The 21,517-nt window shown below is 40.2% G+C and overlaps 1 protein-coding gene across 16 annotated transcripts in view; it reads left to right on the forward strand.

The window, feature by feature from the left end:
* The first annotated feature begins 1,112 nt into the window (after positions 1–1,112).
* neb (nebulin) overlaps positions 1,113–21,517 on the forward strand; it is a 96,262-nt gene continuing 75,857 nt past the window's right edge. For 12 of the 16 annotated variants that reach the window (XM_061793222.1, XM_061793219.1, XM_061793226.1 and 9 more), the window contains exons 1-24: positions 1,114–1,233; positions 1,682–1,770; positions 1,842–1,985; positions 9,632–9,703; positions 10,965–11,072; positions 11,169–11,276; positions 12,414–12,518; positions 12,605–12,709; positions 12,797–12,901; positions 12,977–13,081; positions 13,278–13,382; positions 13,473–13,580; positions 14,465–14,581; positions 15,277–15,378; positions 16,657–16,764; positions 16,845–16,949; positions 17,044–17,142; positions 19,359–19,463; positions 19,527–19,634; positions 19,711–19,824; positions 19,972–20,169; positions 20,398–20,505; positions 20,584–20,682; positions 20,759–20,863. In XM_061793222.1, coding sequence (XP_061649206.1) covers positions 1,863–1,985; positions 9,632–9,703; positions 10,965–11,072; positions 11,169–11,276; positions 12,414–12,518; positions 12,605–12,709; positions 12,797–12,901; positions 12,977–13,081; positions 13,278–13,382; positions 13,473–13,580; positions 14,465–14,581; positions 15,277–15,378; positions 16,657–16,764; positions 16,845–16,949; positions 17,044–17,142; positions 19,359–19,463; positions 19,527–19,634; positions 19,711–19,824; positions 19,972–20,169; positions 20,398–20,505; positions 20,584–20,682; positions 20,759–20,863 — 2,412 coding nt within the window. In that variant the 5' untranslated portion in view covers positions 1,114–1,233; positions 1,682–1,770; positions 1,842–1,862. Of the gene's footprint in view, positions 1,234–1,681; positions 1,771–1,841; positions 1,986–9,631; positions 9,704–10,964; positions 11,073–11,168; positions 11,277–12,413; positions 12,519–12,604; positions 12,710–12,796; positions 12,902–12,976; positions 13,082–13,277; positions 13,383–13,472; positions 13,581–14,464; positions 14,582–15,276; positions 15,379–16,656; positions 16,765–16,844; positions 16,950–17,043; positions 17,143–19,358; positions 19,464–19,526; positions 19,635–19,710; positions 19,825–19,971; positions 20,170–20,397; positions 20,506–20,583; positions 20,683–20,758; positions 20,864–21,517 lie in introns of all 16 variants that reach the window. The other 4 variants (XM_061793220.1, XM_061793234.1, XM_061793235.1 and 1 more) reach the window with 1 other exon arrangement.

Below are 21,517 nucleotides of genomic sequence, written 5' to 3' on the forward strand. Positions count from 1 at the left end.
GGTGAAAATGTGCTGTGTGAAATTTAAACTACAGCCAATCCAGCTTCCACATTCAACACCAATGTAAACATTGAATGTCAAGTTTCATGCAGATGATATCCAGATTCATCCATCCATCCATTTTCTGAGCCCCTTCTCCTCACGAGGGTCGCGGGCGTGCTGGAGCCTATGCCAGCTATCATCGGGCAGGAGGCGGGGTACACCCCGAACTGGTTGCCCGCCAATCGCAGGGCACATATAAACAAACAACCATTCACACTCACATTCACACCTACAGGCAATTTAGCGTATCCAATTAACCTCCCATGGATGTTTTTGGGATGTGGGAGGAAACCCACACAGGCACGGGGAGAAGATGCAAATTCCACACAGGCGAGACCGGGATTTGAACACCAGTCCTCAGAACTGTGAGGCAGATGTGTTAACCAGTGGCCCACTGCTACATGATATCGAGAAGCCATTTTTGTATTGAAATTGTGTATTATAGAAATTTGATACATTGCAATACATTGCAATAGTGATCGTTTTTGAAGTCATAGCTTATCCAGTTTCAGCAAAATGTGTTGTCCTTTCAAGTCAAGTTTAATCTGGATCAGATCCAGATTCCATGTCAAATTTCACAGAACATGTTAGAGACTTTGTCATCAGAATGTGTTATATAAGATCCTGTTACAGTTTTCTGTTCCAGAAAATGATCCCTGACCACATTCGATCGGTTATGATCCGAGATGATCGTTATTCACACGTTGATTTCACACGTGATAAATGTTTTTATGAAACCTCGGTGGAGGCTTTTATTATAGCTAGGCTGGGACATAGTTGAGGGCGTGCCTTTCGTCTGACCTAATTCCAGACTGGATCCAGGGGGGTGACCTCCACGGATTCTCTACCTGGACTTTCACCAACCTGAGATTTTGGCGACCATCTCCTTAGACCTCTTAACAAAACCCCGAACGTGTTTTGAAAATATCCCAATCCGGAACGTGTCTTATTTTTTTTCTCTGCTGATGCATTCGTCCCTACCCCAACAGGTGCTCTTCTCCAAAGGGGATCTCTTTTGGTATATTTAGCATTTGTAACCCGAGTGGCCGTGATTTGTGATTGGCCACCGGGACCACATGACCACCTGAGTAGAAGTAGCCTCAGCTGAGACTCTGTCAGCCAGCGTTTCTTCGGAGGGACGCTTGGGGGGAGGCTTTGGCGGCTTTTGGGAGACTATTAAAACACTAACCGGTAAGCAACCAAAAACCTGGAAAAAAGTTTGGGGTGTTTCCATCTGGTCTGCATGGCTTTTTGCATCCTAATTGGACCACCTGGAACTGAACCTGACCCAGAACTGAACCTGATCAGGCCTTTGGATGTTGGCATTTTGTGGCCGAAACTATCAGTTTGTCGTCTGATTTTCATGCCATTTCCCCCAATTTTAATTGAAAATCTTGGTTTGTAGTGCTAAAAAAAGCGAGTCCTATATTTAACCCTTAGCCTCAGAAGGGATGGCATCACAGTTAGCTAGAGCCGGCCGCCCAGTAAGGCGGCGGCATTGGTTTACATGCGAAATAGCTGAGGCTGCAGCTGTCACCAGCCGTCAAATCGGAGAGGCCCACTTTTTGGTAGCAGGCGTGGAGTTACATTTGTGCTGGTGGTCCAGGGTTCATTCGCTCTTAATTTTTTGTGGTTTCAGGGTAAAAAGTTGAATTACAGGAACTGCGGTCCCTAGTGGATGGCCAGGGACTTACGGACTCAAGAAGACACTGCAGGAATCTTTCTCTGGTACCTTTGCGGCCCTTTAACTATCATCCCCAGTGTCCAAGTCAAAGTCTTGAAAGAGCTTGTTTGCGTAGAGCCTCTGAGGGGGTCCCAAGATGGCGCATATTGTGGAGGAGTACGTGGAGGAATGGGTGGAAGAATACGAGGAAGAGCTGGAAGGGGAAGAAGAAGAGGAGGAAGAAGAGGAAGAGGAGGAGGAAGAGGAAGTTTTGGATGAGGTAAGCGTGAAAAACGATGAAATTGTTCGGTTCGGTTTGGTGTGGTGGGCCGTGCCGCCGCATCAGTTCTATAAATAGTGACTTCAGATCAGCGGGATTCGGTTTCAGTGAGACGAGGCTAACTGACTACAATTTAAAAGACTGTAACAGTTCACGTACTGTATTATCTTTGTTCTACGCACAATGGCATCAAGAGAGTTATGTTCCAGAAAATTGTAGAAGTTATTTTTTTTCAGATCGAAGAAAAAGCTTTGCTAGCTGTTTGCCCGTTTGGTAACTTGACCGTTCTTGCGGTTTGAATTATCACAAGTTGTTTTGAAAAATATTGGAATATACACTTCAACTTCTAAATCCTGCTCCACACCTGACAATTTTTTTTGTCTATCCCCCGACAAGCAAGAATTTGGCATGATTTAAACATGACATAGTACCCGGACTGACCTGTGAGAGGGAGCGCAGGGTATCCCAAGTGCTGGAAAATAGGAAGGAGCGGAGGAAGAAGCTAGGCTTGCTGCTAGCGTGGTCCTGATCACGTTTGTCCTCTTTCAAAAATATTGCTGTCATCTGGGCTGTGGACGATTCTTTTATTGTCCTGTCTGTCCACCAACAATCGAGATTTAAACTCGGTGCAATACTTGGAGTCACCTGTGAGAGGCAGAGCAGGGCATCCAGACTGCCATAAAATAAGAAGAAGCATGAAATAGCTCCTGATCTATCTTCCTCCTCTTTAGCTATCGTTTATATGCTAGTGACACATGACATTTTTTTAATCATAAACATATTAAACATGTTGTTAATGCTCATGATTGTTGGCCTAACCATTTAGCTTTTTTTTCCTTGCCACTCTTCTGATTATTGTCGTAACAATAATTAAAATGTTCCTTATTTGTTATTGTTAAAAGTTCCCGCTTGGTTTTTATTAAATGCTTCCGCTTCATTGGTTGTCGACGCATTCCACATGACATGTTTGGCTTTAAAATATGTTTTTGATGCTTCCAATAGTCGGGCTGACCGTTTTGCGAGCAAAGTGGCGAGGAAAAAAACAAAGTACGCTGTGATTGGCTGTTTGTTTGTTACGCTAATGTATTCTCTCTGATTGACAGTTGTTACGGTGCCATATATCATTTCTTATCGTAAAAAAAGTCTAATATTTTTAAAATGCTACGATCATCAGCCCGACTGTCTTAAGAGCAGATCGGCAAGTTAAAATTCACCTCACAGCCCAGGATTATTTTTTATCGTAAAAAAATACTGAACATTGTTTTACCTCTAATGATTGTGGGCCTCACCGTTTTATGAGCGGATTGGCGAGAAACAAAGTAAAGATTTTTAGTGCTCCATTATAACCCTACTAAATATGGTAGTAACGATGATTAAAATGTCATCACTGTTCATTGGTAAACCATTTAATCCCTGCTTGTTTATGAGTCATCTTCTTATTGGCTATCATTGCGTTCAACATGAAATATTTTATCGTAAAAATAAATGTTGTTTTGGGTTGTTTTTTTTTTACACTCGTGATTGTCTGCTTGACTATTTCACAAGCAGATCTGTGCAGAGAAAAAGCATGTAGCGATTGGCTGTTTGTTATGCTAATATCTTCTTTCTTATTGGCAATTGTTCGGTTTCACGTTACATTAAGTATCGTCAAAATATCAAACATGTTTTTAATGCTTATGTTTCTTGGCCCAATTGTTTTACAAGCCGATACGTGAGGACAAAATGTTTGTTGTGCTAATGTATTCTTCCTGATTGGCAGTAGTTCTGTTCAATATTACATTTTTTTTATCGTTAAAATATTGAACAATTATCATTTTAATACAACCCCAAATCACAACAGAAATGGAGCAGGTCAAAGATCACACTCCTCACTCATTAAATGACCAAGTGACAAAAACAAAACTATAAACTGAACCACAAATGAGCAAGCACTAGGTGAACTCTCTCTCGGGAAGAAACCTCAAGCAGACCCAAGACTGAGTGTAGGGCATCGGTCTACCTCGACCGATTGGGGGAGCGAGTGCAAAAGGAGAGGGACAGAGACAGAGACAGCCATTTCCACAAAGCAGACTTGAACTTGAACTTGACTTGATCCTCAAGGGTTGATTGAAGCATATGACCTGAGAAGGAACCGCAGATGGGGAGGGATCCCGCTTTCAGGACGACCAGGCTGGCCCAGTCGTTCGAAGCGGAATCCTCCACAGCGATCTGCTTTTGTGCGGACTGTTGCCCGAAGGGGGGCTGAGAATCGGACAAATTATCGACTCGTGCATACAAGGCTACATTTGACTCTCCGTTTTTGCTGAATCTGAATTTAGTGGTGGATGGGAAATTCACAACTTTCTTCATTCCCATTTCGTCTTTTGTCTCACGCCAACACCATTATGTCATCTTATTATGTCGCTGCTGTTGTCGTAGTTGTAGTTGTATTCACTGTTACAGGACTCGGGCCTTGACACATGGTCCCGCCCATGCGTCAACGTCTCAGACTGAAGAGTGAAAACAGAAGGGCGAGCATTTAATCCCTTATTTCCTGGCGAAATAGGATTAAAGTCGTCCTGGTATTTGCCTCGTTGGTGTTTTACGCGGGAGATACGGACACCGACTTCTCCCGTCGGTCCGTCCGTCGTCTCTCGTAGAAGCCGTCAAGTGGCCAACGATTTAGCATCTTTGGCTGCTCAAAAGATGATAATTGTTTTTTTTTTATGAAGTTGGGGGGTGGGTAAAAAACAATCAATACACTCTGCTTTTGCTTGCACTTTCATCTACACTGTGGAGAAAAAAAATACCTTGTTTGGAATCCAAAGAATGGGGAGAAACATTTTGACGTTTCACACGTTGAACTACAAAATTCAGGCGTTGTGAAGCTTGCTCTCACGTTTCAGTTTGATTCATGAAAATTTTCAATGAATAAAGGACTCCCAAGTCCCCCTGGAAGGAAGTTCTGTGTGGAAATGTGACAAATTTAAAAGTGGACGTTAGCTTTTAAATCACCACGGACCACCTGGAACGTTTCAACAACGTAGACAATTACTGCTACGGTTATTTTGTTACGGTTTATTTTATTATTCATGTATTGACTGTTTCGATCGGGGTAGGCAAAATATGGCCCGCGGGCATATTTTAATTGAGCTGTTTTTGCCTTTTGTTGTTTAGTTCTAATATTTCTCTTTTTTTTCTTTATATTTTTTCATTCAAATCATTAAATAATTTAATTGATTTATTGTAAGTAATAAAATAATGAATTTATTAGTGAATCCTTATTTACTGTGGTAAATAATTGATTAGTGATTTATAATGGAATTAATACAAATAATAGAATACAAAATTAGAAATAGTATTTTATTTATTTTATTTAAAAAATGTGCAATAGTATGTATTTAATTTGTCTGTATTTGTATTTGTTGTAATGAATTCCAATTTGATATAAAAATGCAATTTAAAATCTGAATTAGTTCTTTTATTAATAAAAAAACTATTATACATATGTTACATATGTATTCATTATGTTTCTTTTTATTCATTAATCTAATTAAATAATTGGCTAAATGATTGATTCTAAATAAAAAAATGAAAAATAAATCATTTATTTTATGAACTAATTGGTCAGTGAATTATATTTAAATGAATGTTAAAAGAATACAATTAAAAATGATGAACGTGAGATGCAATATTTTTTTTTTAAATAAACAATTGTACATTTATGTATATGTTGTATTAAATAATTGGCTAATTGCAATGTAATATAAATAATACATTTCATAAGAATAAGTCATGTATAATTAAAATGTACTTTTCTCCATGTATTAATTTATTTTTCATTTGTTTTATCCAATTAAATGATTGGTTAAATGATTTATTCTGAACAATAAAAGAAATAATCCCCCGCAAATTCTTCATAGGTCAAATTTATTTTATTAAATAATTGGCTAGTAACTTATAATTAATTAATAAAATGAGAATGAATTATTATTTTATTCTGAAAAACTCTTTTACACGCATATTTGAACTTTTTGTGTGCTTTTTTTTTGTTAAATGAGTCCGTTTTAAAAATCAAACCTGGTCCGTTAGCATAAAAGTTTGTTTCGATGGTTTAGTGTGGAACTGCCTTGATTGTCTCCTGTCTGCTGGATTCACGTATGGAGGCCCGATCCAAATGTTGATTCGAAACAAAAACAAAGTGATGGGACAGTAGATGTTTTTTGCCTCAGCGCCGGAGTCAGCGGGAATGTCCGCAAATTGATATGGCAACGTATCGTACGATTATATCGCATGTTGAAGTATCGCTGAACTTGCGCTGACTGCAGCTGGCAGGCTGTCCCAGAGTTTCCAGTGGCACCAGAAACGTTGCTAGATTTTTCACCAGTCGCTTTTTGACTAGGGGGTCAGAAAAGTGGCTAAATATACAGAGGCACAAAGTGGCCAAGTTGGCAACACTGGATGACAGGCACGCACGGACAGAAACAGAAACGTATGAAACAACAAGCCAAAATAGAATGCATGTCACCCGAGCGGGCGCCTGCTTTTTATTTAGAAGAGCTTACAATCAATCGAGATTTTTCCTCTCTCCCACTCAAACCTGATTTTTATTTCTTAGAAGAGATCATCACAATTCAGATTCTTTCTTTTTAAGAAGTCAGAATCAAACATGGTTTTGTTCTTAGAGGGGATCCAAGTCAATCCAGATTTTGGTTTTTGTCAGAGAAAAGCTCGCAATCAAACCTGATTTTTGTTTAGCAGTGATCACAGTCAAACCTGATTTGTCTTGGGTCACAATCAATTCTATTTAATTACTGAGATGATCTTTGAATCAATTCATGATTTTTTTTCATAGAAAGGCTCACAATCAATGATTTTCTTTCTGAGAAGAGTTTACCAGTGCATGCCTCCATCTTTTTAACTGTTCCTCCAGCTGTTCCCTGCTTTCACTGCAGATCATAATGTCATCTGCAAACATCATGGTCCACGGGGATTCCAGTCTAACCTCATCTGTCAGCCTATCCATCACCAGTGCAAACAGGAAGGGGCTCAGGGCTGATCCCTGATGCAGTCCCACCTCCACCTTAAACTCCTCTGTCACACCTACAGCATACCTCACCACTGTTCTGCTGCCCTCGTACATGTCCTGTATTATTCTAACATACTCCTCTGCCACTCCAGACTTCTGCATGCAGTACCACAGTTCCTCTCTGGAACTCTGTCATAGGCTTTCTCTAGATCTACAAAGACACAATGTAGCTCCTTCTGACCTTCTCTGTACTTCTCCATCAACACCCTCAGGTCTAATAATCCATCTGTGGTACTCTTTCCAGGCATGAAACCATACTGTTGCTCGCAAATACTCACTTCTGTCCTGAGTCTAGCCTCCACTACTCTTTCCCATAACTTCATTGTGTGGCTCATCAACTTTATTCCTCTATAGTTGCCACAGCTCTGCACATCACATCATTGTTCTTAAAAATGGGCATCAGCACACTTTTCCTCCATTCCTCAGGCATCTTCTCACGCACTAGAATTCTATTGAACAAGCTGGTCAAAAACTCCAGAGCCACCTCTCCTAGATGCTTCCATACCTCCACAGGAATGTCATCAGGAACAACTGCCTTTCCATTTTTCATCCTCTTTAATGCTTTTCTAACTTTCCCCTTACTAATCATTGCTACTTCCTGGTCCACCACACTTGGCTCCTCTACTCTTCCTTCTCTCTCATTTTTCTCATTCATCAACTTCTCAAAGTATTCTTTCCATCTATTCAGCACACTACTTGCACCGGTCAACACATTTCCATCTCTATCCTTAATCACCCTAACCTGCTGCACATCCTTCCCATCTCTATCCCTCTGTCTGGCCAGCCTGTATAGATCCTTTTCTCCTTCTTTAGTGTCCAGCCTGCCATACATGTCATCATATGCCTCTTGTTTTGCCTCTTCCACCTCGACCTTTGCCCTACGTTGCATCTCCATGTATTCCTTTCTCCTCTCCTCACTCCTCTCAGTGTCCCACTTCTTCTTAGCTACCCCCTTTCCTTGTATGATTTCCTGTACTCTGAGGTTCCACCACCAGGTCTCCTTCTCCCCTTTCCTGCCAGAAGATACACCAAGTACTTTCATGCCTGCCTCTCTGATCACCTTGGCTGCAGTGGTCCAGTCTTCTGGAAGCTCCTCCCGTCCACCGAGAGCCTGTCTCACCTCTTCCCAAAAAGCTGCACAACACTCGTCCTGTCTCAGCTTCCACCACATGGTTCTCTTCTCTGCCTTTGTCTTCCTAATCTTACCTCCCCACCACCAGAGTCATCTTACACACCACCATCCTATGCTGTCTAGTCACACTCTCCCCTACCACTACCTTACAGTTGGTAACCTCCTTCAGATTACATTGTCTGCACAAGATGTAATCCACCTGTGTGCTTCTACTTCCGCTCTTGTAGGTCACCCTATGTTCGTGCCTCTTCTGGAAAAAAGTGTTCACTACAGCCATTTGCATCCTTGTTGCAAAGTCTACCACCCTCTGTCCTTCCAAGTTCCTTTCCTGGATGCCGTACTAACCCATCACTTCTTCATCACCCTTATTACCTTCACCAACATGTCCATTACAATCTGCACCAATTACGACTCTCTCTCTGTCAGGGATGCTCAGATCTACTTCATCTAGCTCCTTCCAGAATTTCTCTTTCACCTCTAGGTCACATCCTACCTGTGGGGCATAGCCACTAATCACATTACACATAACACCCTCAATTTCAAGTTTCAGCCTCATCACTCGATCTGATACTCTTTTCACCTCCAAGACATTCTTAGCCAACTCTTCTTTTAAAATAACCCCGACTCCATTTCTCTTGCCATCTACACCATGGTTTAATAATTTAAACTCTGCCCCTAAACTTCTAGCCTTACTGCCTTTCCACCTGGTCTCCAGGACACACAATATATCAACCTTTCTTCTAATCATCATGTCAACCAACTCCCGAGATTTTCCTGTCATAGTACCAACATTTAAAGTCCCCACATTCTGTTGTAGGCTCTGTGCTTTCCTCTTCTCTTTCTGCCTAAGAACCTGCTTCCCGCCTCTCCTTCATCTTCGACCCACAGTAGCTGAATTTCCACCGGCGGCCTGCAGGTTAACGGTGCCGGGGGCAGACGTTGTTAACCCGGGCCACGACCGATCCGGTATGGACTTCTTTAGATGAACAGTCAAATTTGTTTGGCAAAGTTTTAAGCCGGATGCCCTTCCTGATGCAATCCTCTGCATTTATCCAGGCTTGGGACTGGCCTACAGTTTGCACTGGCTTGTTCCCCCCATAGGGTTGCATTTCACCATCAACACTAATATTTTTTACGTAGATGGTTACTATCAATTGTTTTTTTTCATGAAAAGAGATCTTAATCAATCTTCAATAATTGTTTTGTTTTAGGTCGCAAAAAATTCTGATAATTACCTAGAAGAGTTCACAAGAAATCCCAATTTTTTTTTTCTAAGAAGAGATCTTAGACGAGCTCACATTACAGCACAAAGCAAATGTTGGCGTTGCCTTGCGGACACTGTCGCTGAGTAGGACTGGACACAAATCACCGCGTTTGCGTTTTTTCTCCCATGTTGGCCGAGCACGGCCAGAGTGTGTTGTATAATTTGTGTCATGTGTTGAGCAGACGATGACGACGACGACACACGTCACTCCCGAGCACGCTCCTCCTCCTCATCATCATCATCAGGGCCACCAGGTAAAACCAAGAGGACGCCAACCTTTGTCTTTTGCAAGCTCCATGTAAATGTTTGCAGCTGCTAGCTTCAAATTTTTGTTGGACGATGAAATGCAGAATGATCGCGAAATATATTGGCTGCTTGCCTACTTGGTCAAATGTATGTGGCAAAAAAAAAAAAGATGCAATTGCATGTAGTCTCCCCTAGACAGACGTCATCTCATCTTGTCTTCACCATGCAATTGAATGGCTCTTGGCTATTTGTGGCTTGAAGACCTGCTTTCTGTAATAAAAAAAAAAAAAAATAATAATAATAATTAATTAATTAAAATAAAATTAAATATATATATATTTTATATTGAGAAATACAACTTTATAAAATGACTTTTGTTCATAAAAGATACTGCTTTTTATTTTTAAAAATACAACATTCTTCCAAAAGAAATTGACTTTTTTTTTTGACAAAGACATTTTAATCTAAAAAAAAATTATTTAAGTCTTGTAGTGTTACCACTTTTTTTCTGGAAAGGTACTCTAGTCTCAAAATATTACATATTTTGTTCACAAAAAGATACACCTTTTTCTTAAAAAAAAATGCAACATGATTCCCAACACTGACTTTTTTTTCTTGACAAAGTAAGACTTTTTAATCTATAAAATCCGACTTAATTCTCATAAGGTTATGATTGTTTTTCTCGAAAGATCTGACCTCATTCTTAAAATATGGCTTTTTATCACAAAAAATCTGAATTTTTATATGTATAAAATAAGCCAACATACCCTGGCAATATTAACACTTTTTCTCTCAAAAACAATGTTTACTCTAAAAAAAAATTCCATTTATTTATTCTCGAACGAAATAACTTTATTCTTGAAATATGAAAAAGATGCACCTTTTTATTCTAAAGAGATTATTACTTTTATTTCTCAAATATTTATGACTTTTTAATCTACAAAAAATGTGACTTAATTCTCATAACGTTTTTAACTTTTTTATTCAATGATGCAACTTTATTCTTTTAATATGATCACTGTTATTCACAAAAAGATAACACTTTTTCTGCTTGAAAAACACAACTTTATTTCCAATGGAAACAAAATCCGATATCAGGAAACCACAAACCCACCAGATTGTGACTTTATGCATGTTTTTGTTTTTTGGGGTGCTACGATAAAGATGCAAGTGTAAATGCTGAGACCAACGTACATATGTAAACAGGCACAGTGGGTATTTGCGTGACTTGAATTAAAAAAAAAAACATATTTTGCCTTCCTCGTGCAGTCGGGCTTACCTACCAGGAAGGTGGTGAAGAGGCGGAAAGTGGACACATCCAAGTTCATGACCCCTTACCTGGCTCACAGCCAGAAGATGGTGGACCAGTTTAGCAATGTAAGCTGCCGCCGCCGCTTCCTACTCTTTTTCTCGCTCTCACTCATGACTTTTACCGTGTCCTGACTGCCGCTCTTTGTTCCACAAACGATCCAGAACAAATATCGTCAGGCGTACGACAAGTCCAGAGGGAATCCTCCCGCCGTCACCATGGATACGCCAGAAATGATTCGCATCCGCAAGGCTCAGGAGCAGCTCAGCGAGGTAAAGCAACAAGTGGCACGAGTGTGACAATATGCTTGTTGTTTTTGTTGTTGTTGATGATGATGATGTTGCCGAGCAACAACAGCGACCCTATTGCGACCACGCCCAGGTAAAGGTAATCTCCAGCCTTTTAAATTAAAGGTGAATCGACTTCAACAACCAAAAAAAGTCCAGTTGCTTCTTTTCAGATCACCTAATGACAGTTTAAATTGTACTGTACCAGTTCTTATTAGAGTATTAGAGCCAGACTGAAAAGAAGAAAATATTTAGTATGTGAATAGTTGCATTTAGTTTTTTTCAACTGTTATTTTTGGTTGTTTTTTGAGAAAAAAAAGTTTCATATTTACAGAGCAAAACTATATTTATTGGAGAATATAGTCAATTTTAAAAACTATAGTGGCATTTACAAGTATTAGTACTTAAAAAATGCAACGGGGTTGAAATTCACTTAAATTTGACATTTTTTCTCATTAAATCATGTTAATCTAGTAATATGACTGTTTATCCCCAACATTGTTTTACTTTTTGTCCTGGAAAAATCCGATTTTATTCATTATTTATTTATTTATTTTTTATTTATTTATTTATATGTGTATCTAAAAAAATATAGATATTTTAGTTTGAAAAATATTTTTTCTTTCGAATAATTGTGTAATCATGTGTTGTATAATTATCTTTTTTTTTTGTCTTTCCCATGTGTCTCTAATAGTCACTACAATCGGTCCAATCGGGCCACTTACAACTCGAGTGTGTTCACGCCATTTGTGTCAATTTCAAGTGAATTGCAGAAATGAGTAGAGCAAAGGCCCATCTTGTGGGTGAAGACGTGTCTAAATCAAAGTTTAGTTCCAAATTTGACATACAGTATAAGGGGCAGCCCATTACTGCACTCAGAATGTTTTTTGCTCGAGTGCCAGTTCATCTGGATATTAGGGGAAGTGAATGTTATTCAACTTTCATGAAATATTAATAGATTTGACGGTTAGACCATTAGATCATTATTGCACAAGATTTTCAGTTGCGCAGCATGCTTAAAACTTTAAATCGGTTTCCTGACAAATGGCAAAAATGCAGTTAGCCCACTGTAGTTCTGATTGTTTTGGACTAAATCCAGTGTTGATATGAACTGTTGCGCAGATCAAATACCGCATGGAGGGCAACAAGTCCAAGACGGGCAGCATGTACGACGGCGAGGCGCGGGAAATCGCCCACGTCAAGCAGGTGTCAGAGCTCATCAGTAAGGTGAGTCGTGTGACCCTAAATCACAGAAAGCGTGACGAATGAATTGCCAATCACCGTCTTTGGCCCGCTCGCCCGCGTGTGTGCAGGTCCTGTACCGGCAGAAGTGGGACGAGACCAAGGACAAGTACCTGCTGCCCCCGGATGCTCCCGAACTGGTTTTGGCTGTCAAGAACGCCGCCAACTACAGCAAAGTGAGCCTTTTTGGTTGTCAGTGAGGCAATTAATTGTCGCACCTCTCGCGGCTTTTGCTGACATGAAGCTGTATTGTCATTGTGTAGAAATTGTACACGGAGGACTGGGACGAGGAGAAGAGCATGTTCTGCCCGTACAGCGACAGCCCTGAACTGCGTCGGGTGGCCAAGGCTCAGGAGGTGCTCAGTGACGTAAGTTTGCGTCATCAATGCTACCCGCGTGGGCAAGTTGTTTTTGCTCACGTTCGTACCGTGCGCTGCCTTCAGGTGCAGTACAAGAAAGGGCACGACGAGCGCAAGGCCAAGTACACCGCCCTGCCCGACCCCCCCGACGTCGAGCTGGCCAAGAGAGCCTCCGACCAGCGCAGCGATGTGAGACAAATCTAGCGCCTGATAAAAAGAATGTACTGTATCCCCTAATTTGGGGACTGGGAAACTCTAAAAATCGAATGCATGTACCGTATCGCCAAAATCGAAAGCCATTCGACTTCAAACATCAGAAAAACAATAAAAACAAATACAATAAGCAATGTCGTGATGTGGCGACTGCTTGTTTGTTTGCCCTCAGTTGAAGTACAAGGAGGCGTACAACCAGGACGTCAAGGGCCAATGGTGCGAGACCCCCTACTTCGACGTGGCCATGGCCCGCGTGGCCATGGAGAACCTCAGCAATGTGAGACAAACACACACACACACACACACACACACAGAGAGAGAGAGAGAGAGAGAGGACGTAACAGCTAACCTTTCGTTTCCCTTTCAGAGGAGATACACGCAACATTACGAGGACAACAAAGACCAAATCAACTACATGCAAACTGAAACGCCCGTTTACGACACCCACAAGAAGCTCAGAGCCTCCACCAGCGATGCAAGTGCCACAAAATAATTACCACTACTACGCATTTATTCTCCCAATCAGACTACTTCTTGCGTAGAAATATACCCAAATAATGAGGCGTAAAATATAGACTCATAACTCCACGTTTAAGTCAAATTACGACTTTAGTCTCACAATAACACACATTTTTGTCCCATGAATCTACTTTGGAAAAATAATCCTCAAAATTGCAACTTTATTCGCACAATTGTTTTCTCATATTTGTACACTTTTTTTCATTGAAAATATGACTTTGTTCTTGCAGAAACACTTTATTTTTCCTCGTGAAAATTCCGACTTTACTTTCACAGTAACAAATTCTTTTCCCATGAATTTTTAAAAACTTGCAGCAAAATTCGGACTTTAACACCATTTTTTTTCCTCGTGAATGTACTTTTTTTCAGTAAAATTACGATTTTATTCTTTTGATAACACTTTTTTTCAGCAATATTTCGACTACATTCTCGCAAGAACAGAAAATGTTTTCTCATTAGTCTTGCAAAATTAAGTAGAATTCCATCTTTATTCTTGTGATAACACCCATTTTTTTTCTTGTAAATGCACATTTTTTTTCATTAAAATTATAACTTTATCCTCACAATAACAAAAATTGTTTTCTCATTAGTCTTAAAAAATTGACTAAAATTCTAATTTTACTCTTGTAAAGAATTTTTTTCTTGTATATGTACAATTTTTGTCAGTACAATTATGACTTAGTTCTCTTTTCTTTTCTCATAAATGTACAATGTCAGTAAAAAATGCAACTTGGTTCTCACAACAAGAAGTGTTTTTTCTTGTAAATCGAAACAAAATTCTGTCAAATGATGCCTTCATCCTCGCAAAAACTTTTGAATGAATTTTATTTGCGTGTCCAGGTGCAGTACAAGAAGGAGTATGAGAAGACAAAGGCCCAGTCGGACTACAAAACACTCCCGGCCACCGAGAACCCTCTGCTCAGGCAGCTCAGATACGCCGGCACCATCCTCAGTGATGTCCGTGGCGCACATTCACTTGAAAATTTGATTAGAGTGGGCTATCTCCATTTTTGTCCTTTTGGCAGGAGACTGATTTCAGGTTGATTTCAGGTTTTACGTGGCGGATTTATGTCTTGCTGAGTTATATAGCAATAATTATTTCTTCTGGATACCCGTTTCTACGGAAATTGCCTTTTTCCTCAAATTTTGACCTTTTAGACTTGGATCATATTGCCTGTACTTCTATCCACAACGGAGGTACTGTCATCATCTTCAATTTCATAGGTTGGATCACAGCAAGTATAATCTAGGTTGCGTGAAAGAAAAGAACCTGGGATTAGAAAAAAAAGGTTCAGTGCGATAGTAGTCCAAGTCCAAACATCTGTCAAATCTATCAATAGTTCATGAAAGACGATAAATAACATTCACTTCTACCAATGTACAGATGCCCTGGCTCCCAATCCGTACCTCACTTTCTGCTGGCCCAGTGTTGCACTGATGAATCGGGAAAAGTGCAACATTGGAACTGAACCTTGATTTAGACCAGGATCCGTCTAGTCTAGAGAAGAAGATGTGCCTTTTCTCTATTCCTTTCTGCACTTGATTTAACAAAATGACAAACATGGAGCTAGCCCACTCTATTTCTCAGTGGCTCATTTCGAGTCCCAAGTGGGAAAGTAGTTGAGGTTTTGGTCTTTCGTGGTCTTTTGCAGAAAGTGTACAAGGACAAGTACGAGAAGTCTCGAGGGTCCAGCATCAACTACTGCGAAACGCCCAAGTTCCAAATGGACTCGGTGCTCAAGCAGTTTACGGACGTAAGAACGACAACATGCTTTCTTTCTTTCAAAAACCTTTTTTTTTTTCCTTTGGGGTCATAAAATCTTCACACAATATTAAGACTTTGTCACATGGTAAAAATGAAGCCTTCTCTCAAGATAACGCAAAGTTTCTCATAAAATTACAACTTTTGTATAATAAAATCACAACTTCAACTGTGTGATATTGTGCAATTTTTCCTCACAAAAATTACAACTGTATTCTGGCAGTAACACCATTTCTCTCTCGTGAAATTTGAGTTTTTGGGGGGTAAACTATGTTATTCTCGCAAACCCACCCACAAAATTACACAGTTTTTAGGAGAAAAATGACATCTTTATTCCTGCAATATCAAAACCCTTTTGCCTTGTAAAAGACAGTTTATTTGTTGTAAAAAAATAAAAAAGAAAATTTAAAATCAGTCGTCAAATTATGTCTATATTTACTCGATAGTACCATTTATTTCTGTAAAACTTCATTCTCACTATAACACAATTTCTCGTAAAATTACAACTTTTTGTTCTAAAATTCTAGCATTTTTTTGTCTTGTAAATTGACAACTTTTTTGATAGTAAAATCATCTTGATTACTTTTTTTGCGTAAAAGGTACCACTTTATTCCAGCAATAACAAACAATGTTGTCATAAAATTACCGTTCTTTTGTTATAAATATACAACTTTATTCTTAGAGGATCACAATTTCTTTCTCGTAAAATGACCAATATTTTGGTCGTAAAATCGTTTATTTGAGCAATATGACAACTTTTTTATCACAGAAGAAATTGTACCTTTATTCTCTCAATAACAAATTTTTTTTGCTTTGTAAAATCTTTTCTTTTTGGGTTGTAAAATCATCTTTTTATTCGAGCGATAGTACAACTTTATTACTCATAAAAATGAAATTGTATTGTTTTATAACTCTGTTTTTGTTTTAAATAAAAAGACATTTGTTGTAATAAAATTATACCTTATTCTCAAAGTATCACAATTTCTGTCTCATACAATTACAACTTTTTGGTTGTATATATTCGGACGATATTACAACTTTTTTTTCTCGTAAAATTCCAACTATATTCTTATAATTTTACCCATACAATTAGGACTTTTTTGGGGAATATAAATACACATTTATTCTCACAGTATCACAATGTCTTTCTTGTAAAATTACAACTTCAACTTTATTCTCGTTATACTTCTTTTTCCGGTCTTCATTTATAGAAAACATTTCAAGGAATCACAATCGATCTTTGATAAATCATCGCATTGTATTTCCGCAGATGCGCTACAAAGAGAAGTACGACAATGAGGTGAAGGGTCACTACCTGGGCAGCTATGAGGATCTCTACATGCTCCACTGCCAGCAAGTGGAGGATATGAAGAAACAGGTTCGATCCATTGTGGATATTCCCATTCCCGACCATCATTTGACTCTTCCCTGTCATTTAGCATACTTTTGTTTTTGCAGAAACTGTACAAAGCTGACTACGAAGACATGAAAACGCAATGTTTCTTCCCGCAAACCATCACGCCCGAGTACGAAGCCACCAAGAAGCTGGGGGATTGCAAGGATGTAAGGAGGGCCATGGATTCAGGACTCAAGATATAGGGCCACGGATATCCTCTTCTGGTGGAGTCTTAACACCAGTTTTTCTTGGATTTTGCAGAATGTTTATCGGCAGCATCCGGACAAAGTGAAATTCACACAAGTGACCGACTCGCCGGTTCTGGTTCAGGCGGCCATCAATGCCAAGCAGCTGAGTGACGTATGTATGACACCCTAAATCCGGATTCTCAAATGTACCCGGTCTTTGCCTATCCAGGAATAGAGAGCCACATCCTCTACAATATGTCAGATATCCAGATGACTTTTAAAAAAGCCGGAAGCCCAGCTGTCCACTTGTGGCCATGGAAACCCGAGATTGGTCTGGCTCTGGAGTAAATATAGCAAGCGGTGTTCAGCGAGCCCAGAATAGAGCCAGTCATCTGAGACAGGGAGAGTCTACTGGCACATTAGTGCCCTCATATGAGAGTAAAAATCAGTTACAAGAGTTGTATGGTCCACAACATACAGGAGAATCAGTTTCTAACATATTTTGCCCTCTAAATACATTTTAAAATCGTTAATTCAAAACTTTGCAAAGACAGGAAATAGATGAATGGATGGGTTTAGCTCAAACCAGTTTTATCTGGATCTGATCCAGATAGCAAATTATGGACCTGAATGAAACTTCTTGCTTTTCACTGTTAGTTCCTAGGTTTCCTCGTATAGTGGTTCACATGGCATCAAGATCGATATCCATGGGGCAAGTAGTCAAGAAGATTGTAGTCTCCTGTGATAGACTCCAGATCCACCCGTTACCTTGACTAGGATAAGCGCTAGAAAATGGATGACGGTTGGATAGATTCACTGAAATGTCAACCCACCTTTTATCTGGGTTATGCATTTGGTAGCAATTGAAAACTACCGGAAAATCCTATTTGAAAATGTCTCATATGGTGGTCAAATCTCATCTGGAAATTCTGGAACGGGATAAAACGTCTTCTTCCTTTTAGCTGGTAAAATCCTAGAAGGGAACCCTTTCTTAATGTAATGGTTCACATAGCACCAAGAGCACATTCCGCTCAACACCCCTTGGATAGACAGCCAAGACTTTCGGAAGGGTCCATTCCAGGCTGAGTTGTACTCCCAATCCACCCGTTGCCCTGTACAGGAGAAGTACTACAAGTAGAAAAGGGATTACTTTATTTACGTCGACCCAGGATTAATATCTGATCCAAATTAGGCATTTGGTAGAAAGTGAAACTAAAGAGGGCAACCCGATTTTTAAAATGTCTTATACTCTAATCAGATTTCATGTGGAAATTCTGGAACTGGATGAAACCTGATCCTTCTTCTGGCTGTTAAGATCTAACGCTGGTTTTATCTGGATCTGATCCCGATTGCACAGTTGGTAGCAATGCAAAATAAAGAGGGTCAATTCTGGAAGTGGGAGAAATGTTTTGCCTTTTCAATCCAGCTGAATAATAAAGGAATTCTTACCAGCCCCAACTCATCTTTACGTGAATTTAGGAAGGTCCTTAGTGATTTGCAGATGCACTTTGGGAGTCGGCAAACACCGTCAGGGGCCCCCCGCCGCCAGGTCACGATCAGCCTCAAACCAGGCAGAACGTCTGAGGAGACAGATTCACAGTCAAATTTAATGGCAGAAACTGGTGCTAAGACCCAAGGAGCCTTCGCTGAGAGATGTCTTTGACGCCCTACAGAATCTCTCTTTGTCAAAAACAAACTACATACTTGGGCGTCTTGGGGCTTCTCTCTCTGTTCCTCCAGCTGTCGAATCCTTCCCTAATCTGTATGGAGAAAAACTCATCTGTTTCCTAAAAACTTACTTTCTCCCCCTCTCTCTTAGACATGCCAAAAACATATTTGTATAATTGATATGAGGCAAAAAAAAGAAAAAGAAAAAGACATTTCACAAAAAAACTGGTGTAAAGCGTGAGTTGGACAGTCTTTCTTAGTGTAGTTGTTCACTTAGCACCCAAAACATTTCCACTCAATGTTCCTGTGATGGACTGACAAAGAGTCCAGAAGGGTTTAGTCCACTGAGATGGACTCCAGATCACCTGTAACCATAAACAGGATAAGCACTAGAAAATAGATGACAAATAAATTTACTGCAAGACAAATCTCATCCAGATCGGATCCAGATTGCGGACTGGGTGGCATTATTGAAAAGAGAGAAGGAAAAATGTCCAGATGCGTAAATTGCGGTCAATCTCATCCAAATCTGGTTTTAACGTCTTCCTCCTTTTGGTTTTTGAACTCCTAGAAGGGAGCCTAGGTCTAGGCCTAGTTACTTTTATTTGCATTTTACAGTGAGAGTTGGTGCAATACCCTCCCATAAACCTGATGTCTTAAATTTATGAGCCTAATTACTCCTCGGTGAGAGAGATACTAGAGAGTTTGTCATCCTCGCAGATCAACTACAAGGCGCAGTATGAAGACACCAAGTGCAAGAACAGTCTGCCTCCGGACTACCCCTTCTTCGTCCAGTCCAGAGTGAACGCCTTCAACCTCAGTGACGTAAGTTACTGTCTCAACAGTTACAGTGAAGACATTAAATAGAATGATACCATCTCCTTACAGAACTGCTACACATACGACTGGGAGAGAACCAAGGCCAAGAAGTTTGAAGTTAAAGGTGACGCTATCCCAATCCTGGCTGCCCGGGCTCACACCAACATCGCCAGCGATGTATGTATGCCATTCTTAAATATTTTGAAAGCATCAGAATTGAATCACGAGATTTTTTTTTCTATTATTCTCATAGGTGAAATACAAGAAGGAGTACGAGAAGAACAAGGGTCAGATGGTCGGGGCTCTCAGCATTAACGACGATCCCAAGATACTGCACTCGGTTCACGTGGCCAAAATCCAGAGTGATGTAAAGAAACATTTCTTCATTCCTATATGTTCTCAAACATTTTGCATTCAGGGACTCTTCACAGGCTACGGCTCCCCGGACAAAAGTTTGAGAATGACTGCTTTTGAGACAGGAACTCTTTGATTTACTTGAGTTCTTCTCCCACAGCGTGAATACAAAAAGGACTACGAAAAGATCAAGACCAAGTATCACACGCCTCTGGACATGATGTCTGTCACCCAGGCTAAGAAGTCGCAGGCCGTCGCCAGCATGGCCGGCTACCGCAGCATCAACACCAACTTCTTCTTGCCGCACGATGCCGTGCTGCTGGACTTGGCCAAGAAGGCCAACATCATACAGAGCGACGTGAGTCCGGACTCTAATTAGGAACCGGAGTCAAACAACGGGTAGTGTAACCAAAGCTACCAAAAATGATTTAAATACAACCAAAGTGTAATGAGATACTAACTAAGCTCTATGACTAAAAGGTCTGCCTTTGGGTCAGTTTATACCAGAGGTGGGAGACCGTGGCAAAAATCTAGTCGAGTCGAGTCCCAATGAAACTTCATCTTCCATCATGTGTTTTTGCTTCAGAATGAGTACAAGTCTGACTACAACAACTACACCAAGGGTAACGCGTGGGGGACGTTTGGCTCCTTGGATGTGGAAAAGGCCAAAAACGCCGGGGAAATCCTTAGCGAGGTTCTCCATCAATCCGAAAATGTCAGAACAAAAACTTTCAGATGGAAAAATTAACACGAGACTGTTTTTTTTGTGCAGAGAAAATACAGACAGCCCCCCGACACCATCCCCTTCACGTCCATTGATGACCACCCTGTCATGATGCAGGCCAAAGTCAACCAGCTCCAGAGGAGCGATGTGAGTCACAATAAGCGCTTTTCCTGCTTCACGTTCAGTAAACAACTCTTTCCCAACTGGTCTATATTTCTCACAGCTGTTCTACAAGCAAGGTCTGGAGGACATCCACCAGAAGTACTCCCTGCCCGCTGACATTCCTGAGTTCCTTCAGGCCAAGTGCAACGCCTACAACATCAGCAATGTAAGACAAAGACACAACAGTTTGTGACAATTGGAAAAAAAATTGGAACTTATTGAGGTCACGTCTGGTGTGCCTCAAGGGTCTGTACTTGGCCCTAAGCTCTTTGTACCTTTATCAATGATTTAGAGTCAATATTGCGGTTTCTTTGTGCTAAACTCTTTGCAGATGATGCCAATTTAATCCAGTCAGATTTAGATGGAGTTTATCATTAGCGGTCGTCTAGAAATAAGCAGTTTTAAATAGCAGCCCAAAAATGTTTTGTTGTGCATTATGGTTATGCTAACCCAAAGAGCGACTTTCAAGTAGGTGGCATCACAGTCACTTCTAAATGTAATGATATATAGTCGGTGATTTGAATGTAAAGACAGGTTTTGTAAAGGTTAATCTTATTTTTTGCCAATTTTAGGACTCGTAACTTTCAGTTCTTAGTGAAGTTATATAAAACTTTTCCATCTTATTCGTGATATTGTTACAGTAACTCTCCCACACTAGCAATTTTTCAAAGATGCGTGGCTCAAGTATCCTTTGATTAATTGTGGGTTTGAGGGTAAGAGACCAGACAATTGCCTACCTCAGTCCCTGCTGGTCAATTCACTTTGTCTGGGCTACTCTGCTAAAAAAAACTTATTATTTTTTGGGGGGGTAAATGTATGT

The sequence above is a fragment of the Phyllopteryx taeniolatus genome, chromosome 12 (assembly GCF_024500385.1).
Source record: "Phyllopteryx taeniolatus isolate TA_2022b chromosome 12, UOR_Ptae_1.2, whole genome shotgun sequence".
NCBI lineage: Eukaryota > Metazoa > Chordata > Actinopteri > Syngnathiformes > Syngnathidae > Phyllopteryx > Phyllopteryx taeniolatus.